The sequence below is a fragment of the Macrobrachium nipponense genome, chromosome 23 (genome assembly GCF_015104395.2).
Source record: "Macrobrachium nipponense isolate FS-2020 chromosome 23, ASM1510439v2, whole genome shotgun sequence".
Classification (NCBI taxonomy): Eukaryota; Metazoa; Arthropoda; class Malacostraca; order Decapoda; family Palaemonidae; genus Macrobrachium; species Macrobrachium nipponense.
In genome coordinates, this window is record NC_061090.1 from 27,828,435 (window position 1) to 27,836,355 (window position 7,921).

The 7,921-nt window shown below is 34.5% G+C and overlaps 1 protein-coding gene across 3 annotated transcripts; it reads left to right on the forward strand.

The window, feature by feature from the left end:
• The first annotated feature begins 507 nt into the window (after nucleotides 1-507).
• On the forward strand, nucleotides 508-7,921 carry LOC135199691 (matrix-remodeling-associated protein 7-like). 3 transcript variants are annotated; one of them, XM_064227862.1, is made up of 5 exons: nucleotides 508-664; nucleotides 787-1,052; nucleotides 4,326-4,508; nucleotides 6,069-6,190; nucleotides 6,627-7,921. In XM_064227862.1, the coding sequence occupies exons 2-5, from the start codon at nucleotides 1,020-1,022 to the stop codon at nucleotides 6,739-6,741; spliced, it is 453 nt and encodes a 150-aa protein (XP_064083932.1). In that variant the 5' UTR covers nucleotides 508-664; nucleotides 787-1,019; the 3' UTR covers nucleotides 6,742-7,921. The 3 variants fall into 3 exon arrangements, with proteins under 3 accessions (XP_064083932.1, XP_064083926.1, XP_064083919.1); XM_064227856.1 differs by having other exon boundaries at nucleotides 572-1,052; XM_064227849.1 differs by lacking the exons at nucleotides 508-664; nucleotides 787-1,052 and adding an exon at nucleotides 1,299-1,370.

Sequence of the window (7,921 nt, forward strand, 5' to 3'; positions counted from 1 at the left end):
TCTGCTAAGTTGCTATAGTGATGGACTTAGTAATTGAGTTGTGCTCTACCTATAGCTACTTGTACTTTGTCTGTTTTTCATTTAAATTCTTATGATTATTTAAAGAAAAACAAAATATTAAAAATAGAGGCGAACTCAAGTTAGTAACAGGGGCGTTACGAACGTTCTATTGTCGTGTTTTCTGGAAGTAAATAAGATAAATGGCCAGTAGAATCGACACATAGCTAATGAATAATCACGAAAAATAGTATATCTTTCTTAAGGTCATTAATGTGACAATCTTTTGGAATAATTCGACGACATGAAAAAACTGTTGTGCAAAACGCGTCGCCATTGACGAAAGAAATTCCATTTGTGAATAGAATGCTTCATTCAGCTGACAGCCAATACGCCACTTCGTTCATTATAACAATGTTATTTAATATTGTATTTGGAATTATGTAGCATTCATTTGCAGATATATGAAAAATATGACATATTAGTTTAAAATTAGATTATCTTAGAGTGGCTTATTCGTCAGGGAACAATATATAAAAAACAGTTTTATGAACAGGCGATCAGGCAACTCGAAATTCGCATAGCAGAAGCGACAACGAAGTTAATTGCTCCGAGTCGACGTCGTACCCGATTTCTAGTAGTTATTTCCTTTTAAAAAAAATGTCAGGTGCGTCTTTTGCTAATGTATGTGTAAAGCCCGTCGGAATAGAATAAGATTAAAGGTAGACGAGCTGCCTGTCAGTGAGGAAATACGTGCGAATTGTATAGGTAATTCATTTGGCATTACAGGAAGTCGTACCACAACCCTAGAGATCGTCGAGACAAGTCCCTGAATGCAAGTTATCCTTAAAAGTTATTTAAGGGGACGTCTGTTGGATTTATTCTTTAATTAGACGTCGAATTGACCATCTAAAGAAGAGGAATAAAATCCAGAGGACGCCGTTGACCCAGAGGACGGAACGTTCAGGCTAGGCTGTGGCTCTTCGAGGCCTAAGCTTGTAGGCACTGACGTACGTGAGATCATGGACGGATTTGTCAATTCTCAGACTTGGGAGGTAAGTTTCAAGAAGCAAGAGGTTAATTCACTCATTTAGGTTAATTTCGTTGATTGCTGTGGCTATGTAAGGCAAATTGTTGGACTGGTGTCCTTTTAGGCTAGGTGGAACTGGTGATAAGGTAGCCATAGGTAGCCTATTGGGTAAAGCACCGCTGTGCGGACAGGCAGACACCTGTACCGTTGCGCGGTCACTTTCCCAAAAGAATAACTTTAGCACTGCCAGCAAGTCAAGTTAGAGGTCAGTCACAAGCCAACCTCTATGGAAGCAACACCTCGAGACCTCTACTTTCTTCTCGAAGTAAATATTTTCTCCGAAGTAAGAAATTAAGGCCGTAATTTCCGATTAAACAGAGGTTAATGAAAGTCTAGCCATGTGCAGTGTGAACTTAGGTACCTCCATGACGCTTTCAAAATTTTGGTAGATCTACCTATATAACTAGCCTAGGTATTCCGCGACGAGCTAGACTATGGCAGTTGCCGTTTTTCTATTCAGTTTTACCTCCTGAATAAGAATGTAAATTACTGTTTAGTTGCAGTTTGCCGAATAGATATAACTTTCAAATCTTGTACAGCAAGTAAAATATAACGTAGGAAAACGTCAATTGCCATAGTCTAGCTCGCCGTGGAATAGTACTTATATAGAAATACTAAAATTTTTACTTGAACACCTAGCGTAACATATAGATGATATACACCATCTCGATGTTTGCAGGGTCATTTGTGTAAAAAAACTAACCATTTCTTGTGCTAAATATTGCACCACTCGTACCCATAAACACTGGGACACTTTCTTCACAACAATCTTAAACAACGATGGTGTTTATGTTTGCGGACGGTGAAACTTAGCGATTGTTCGAGAAGAAGAAGAGTGCGCTACTTAACATTTAAATGATTAGTTACAGACCAAAATAATGTTATGAATTGCATAAATTTATCACGTATTCATGATAAACCATTTTTAAATATTTATTGTTGTAAAAGTAACCAGATTCCTGACACAAATTTCATTGGTTTTGCTGTGAATATTACCTACGATGTGTTCGCGCTTTCTGATTTTTTTCACTGTTGCCAATTGGTTTGTGTTTACCCTCCAAACTTGGGATAAGACTTGAAGAAAACCGTGGAAATAAGTAAATTTTGTGTATCTATTTGTAATATATATATACATAAATATTAGAGCAATTTTATCATTATTGCATTATGTGACATCTAGAATTCATGGAAACATTTTGTTAAGGCATCGGCATATGTGCCAACTTCCACGAAATTGGCAACGATGACTTGCCATTCCTAGCATGCTTAATATTAAAGGTTACCTTTGTTTCAGCTGTACAATTATTAAAAATTAAAAACAAATGATTTCAGCCTTACAATTATTAAAATTTCTTTGAAAAGTCAAAATTATTCCCGCCATGGCTTTGCTGTAAACAAACGTATTCTAAGTGAAATTTGGAACGAATTAAGAACGAAATGTGTATAATTACAATCAAATAAGTACTGTGGAGTTTCAGTTGTGATGACAGTAAGGACAAAACCACTGATTACAAGGTAAAAATGCATTTCAGTTTAAACCATGACCCCGGGAATAAGACATCCCATACTCTCACTGATATAGGCAACAAAATGTTTATTGTGCAAATTACAACTACAATCTGGAGTAATATCAATAAACATTACATACATTCACAAATATTGTTCAAATGAGGGCTGGGAAGGACATGGCCACAATTGTAGAACCAAATTGCACTCACAGCCATACCATGCCATACTGGATTTAAAAACTACCTTAAAAACTGCCTTGAACACATATTTTACGAAGACTTCACATGCTTATTTTACTTTGTAAGGCGGTTTCATATAGTATCTCATTTTGTTGACGAAACTTCAATCTTTTGAATGGTATGCTTAAATATTGAATTGTATTGTTGTTTTACCAATTAAATATAGTGAAAAACTGTTAACCCCATCACAAACTCATTAACTTTAAATGAACCATCATACCTGTATTTATGTTTTTGCTTGTGGAATTGTTTGTGATATTTACAATAATTTGTTTATGTTTGTAATATCCATTCCAAGTAGGCAGCCAATTTGCACGTGAATTGTTAGTCAGTGAACTAGAGAGGCACAGTAGTGGTCCTCAGTTTTACCAGAATAGGAAGCCACGATATTTGCAGAGCAGGAACCCATAATTCCATGTTGGAATTCATAATTGCCGACAACTACTGTGTCCCTTTACCTCGATAACTACTGGTTTACGTACAAGATGAGTGCGGTATTTACAACTAGTATCTTGGGGATGGATGCGAAAACAAAAAAACAGACTAAAATATAAACATAAAGGTATACGTAGTCATAAACAGAAACTTGATCAAAAGACTAAATGGCTCAACTGGCAACTGGGAGGAATTAGGGTGCTTTAGAATCCAGTTGTAAGGAATTAGCGAATTGGGGGACATTTGTGCAGTTTACATCTATGATACCATGCTTTGATGCACAGTTAAGCCTCTGCCTCAGATTTTTTTCAGAATGTTTTTGGCACAAAGTTGTTGCAAATACAATATCCCAGTTAAGTTCTGTAGTCTGAAAGTTTTTCAGTTCCCCATGGTAAGTTTCTTGAAAAGAACCTAACTCAGTTAATGGGAACTTCTAAGGGAACAAAATGACCCTCATAATCTCATGACAAGCAATAACTTGGGGTTCCAGGCAAAGTAAGACTAGGCATGCTAGGTTAAGATGCATCATTTCACTGTAGTACATTTCAGTTAAGGTTGTGGGGTGGGTCCAGGGCCAGGTACAGTGCATTACTATCTCCGTAAGTTGTCTCTTGGTTACCACTGCCGCATTTCCCTGTTAGGTATTTGTGTTGACGTTCTTTGCCTTGTGAATTTTTGGGGATTACACGGATGCACCACATACAGTATTATTAGTTCCCTCTGGTGTGGTTTATGCGTATTGCATTATTGCTACTAATGCTATTCTCTCTCTCTCTCTCTCTCTCTCTCTCTCTCTCTCTCTCTCTCTCTCTCTCTCTCTCTCTCTCTCTCTCTCTCTGACTCTAAGTTTACTATTATGGCCTTCCCATTATTGTTAAGGTCCAATTGGAATGGATTTATAATTTTTATTGGTGATTTTATGTTGATTGATTAAACTTGCAGTTTTTAATATTGGTTTGACTCTAATTGGTAACTGAATTTTGTGAACTTTCACTCATAAGACTGTTTGCTTTATTCTGAGTTAAGTTGAATTGCTTTTCTTTTTTCTTCTACAGGCATGGTTTGAGTCATATGAAGTCCTATGGGATAACACTTCTTATATTTTTGTGATATCCGTTCTGCTGTCTGTTGTAATAGCTGTTGCTACATACTTGATGCCCATTGGCTCGCAGGAACTTCATAGTTCGGAGAGAAAGGTGGAAGACGATGAAGATATAAGAGAAGAAAGTGAAGAAAAGGTATACTAAATTGTATTGTTCTTTGTTGACTTAATCACTTTGGTACAATTCAGATCTCAGTGCATACATGGTTGCCTTTTTTTAATTTAAAGCTTGTGAGCAGCATGCAGTCTACAGTATAAACTGTCATGGTAGTGTCATAATTTGTAGTGATGATAAACCTTATGTTTTTATGTTCACAAGTTTATATTATGTAGTACATATATATGTGATCTTTGTATCTGTATTGTAAAGGATATTTAGGAACTGTTTTTAGTACTATTATTGAAATGGAACTTTAGACAATTTAACTGTTTTCCCTTACTATTTAATAAGCACCAGTGAAGTGTAAACATCCCTCTTCACATTTATTGAACCTTTTGATAGGTATAGCCATCATTTTACCTTATAGTTGAATATGCTCTGGATGTATACTGTGTCAGCTCTTTATGACAGCTTTAGAATTAGGTATCATGTTTAGGGCCAGATGGGCACTTTACGTGTTGGTTGGTTTTGGAACAGAAGGCTGCTGTCTTGTTTGCAAATCTTATGTACATGCTTATTATGCTCTAGAGAACTCGTATACAGGAATTGAAATGTTAGTTCATTAGGGTATAAGTCATAGTTGACCTGTTAACAAAAGCAGTAGAGGAAAAGGTTTTTTATTCTGTTATGTAAGCTGAGACAGTTGATGCATTGGTTGTTTTGCTGCATAACCTAGTTTCTTGTTTTCAGAGTATGAACACTGCTTTATTTATTTTTGCATTAGAATAAGGTAGTATGACATGTACACATTTAGCATTAAGCAAAATCGTTTTTCATTATTTACAGGAATTTTTTTTCTGTATGCTGTTTAGCCTTTTGCAAAGTAAGGTTTGCATCTTTTGAAAACAGACATGAAAGACTTCACTTTTAGCAGCTACTATTTTCAGTGTGCCTTATATGATGTGCTGTAGGGAGTAAAAAAGATTCTTTATAACATCTCTCAAACACCATGTGCATTATTTTCCGTTTTTATTTATTATCCATGCCCATTGGTCTCACCTGTTATTTTCCTATTTTTTCCTCAAATTTTTTCCTATAAGGAAGAAGCCTATCAACCTGTAATTATTACTTTATACAGTTGCTAAACAACTGCATAATGTATATTCTATATCAATAAGATATGCTTTACAACTATTAGTTGCATATTAGCAGGTCACTTTTTATAGGAGTATATTCTTCATGTAACAGGCAATTGGGCTTTATCCAACAGAAGATTGTTTTGCAATTTATAGCACTGTATAGTAAATAAAGTAAGCTTAATTTGCTTTTCAGTTCCCCATTGTGTTATAGTGTCATTAGTTAAGAAGGAAATACTAAATGAAATATGACTCACTAATGCTAGCTAATTCTTCATTTCAAAGCAAATTTAAATTTTTTTAGATTTTTTTTAATTAAATGCATGCATACTCGTCATTCAGATAAAGAACATTTACTAGAATTTTGTCACTGAAGTATCAGATAAGGTTGTTTCTGTTCTTAGAGTTAGTCTTTTTTTTCTTTTCCATATTTAAATATACTTGGCTTAATGTTTTGTAGGATCTTGGAAGTAAAATTTTGGAAGAAAAACGTCATGTTGACTTGAAGAATGCCCAGAGGAGGGCTTTGGAGAGGAGCATGGAAAATCAGTTGACTGCAGAACAAAGAGAAGCAGAAAGAGAGTAAGTACAAATGATTTACTGTTCTTGATGTATGTAATAATAGAAAATAATCTGTGTAGCTTTAGTTCATAATCTTGATTGATAAAAATACCTTCCCAATTCTTTGTGTTAATATTTTTCACAGGTTAGTCAGCACTCTGAAGGATCATATTGATCTAGATACAGTGTATGTACATTATAAAGACCAAAATTTTAACAGAGAAGCATAACTAAGATTAAAAAGACAGCTTGGTCTTTCTGGGAAGGGGTCCTCACCAAAGAACTCATAAAGTCACTTCATTTATGCATTATTTTTATCTGCTGTTGACATTGGAAGTTGATGTTTACACTCCACTTTGAGCATTTTTCTAACCCTGGTAGAGGTGCTGTGTTTATTAGTACAGTCCATTAGTTTTTTTTTTTTTAAGTAATTAAGATTTATTCTTTTTCAACACAGGGCCCAGTCACAGCAGTTAGCAGCAATATTCAAGATGATGCAAGAACAAGAGGAAAAGTTTGGGAAAACATCAATTGATGACATAAAGGACCAAATGAAACTGTATTGTGGATAAATTTCTTATTAACCAAGACATCTGTTCTTGCGGCAGATCTTGCAAGAATAACAATACATAGATGATAATTTTGATAGCTGAGTAATTTATGTATAATGGAAGTGCTACATAAAGTATGATTCAGTATCAAAGCCTAGAATGCCTTTAGTCAAAGCATATAGTTGAGCTGATAATTTGGATTTTATTATATAAGTACTACTAACACTAGGCCGAGAGTAAGAAAAATTAATCCAAAGTGGAAAAATTATCAGAACTATATATATATATATATTTTTACTCCAATTTCTCTAGTAATTCTTGTTTGTGACTTATTTTCATAGAATTTGTAGGAGCCAGTTAATGTATTTTGGTGCTGCATTTTCAGGTTCATATTTTTGTATGGAGAGGATTTTATTTGAAGTGTGGTTTAAGCTCACTTTCATGCACCAAGTTACCGATAATTTCCATGAAAATAACAGAATATTTGTTGATTTTTGTGTGACAGTACTGGTACAGTATATCTCATTCCTAATCTCTGCAGTAAATTGATTACGCTTGAAAGCCAAATTTCTCATATTCCTATGCTGTATAATACTTTATACTTTACTAATGTCTTCTTCTTTCATCTTTAATAAGAATGAAATAAAACTTATTTTTCTGGCATGTTAAAATATGAAATATTTTGAAAAAGTTTGTCCATTTATTTTGAGTGATGTGAGTCTTCATTATTGTTGTATTTCCATATTCTTATGTAAAAAAAAGGCTGTTTTTTATTATTTGCTCTGTACAGATGAAGTAGTAAGAAAAATGTAGATTGTTAAAATCCTAATGGATGCTTTTGAAGGAAGAAATAATACAAATGCCATTTTTGCCTGTCTTGGTAGGTCAGACTTTCAACCCACCTTGTTATTAATTAGCACGATGCTGACGTGTTAAGAAATGTGATAAACTTGAAAGTGGTCCTTTACAACATGGACTCTGTGAGCAGGTACCTTTACCTATCATAAAAATGGAAACTTGAGTCAGCTGCCCATTTCTTATCATTGTGTGTACAGAATTGATATAATCTCCCCAAAATATATTTTATAACAAACTTGGGATAATGATAACAATATTAACAGGGGACGGTGGCACATACTTGGGATTGAATTCAGCAGGGGCTTCAAGAGTTTTGAGGTAGTTTTTCTTGTTTTTTCAGTCT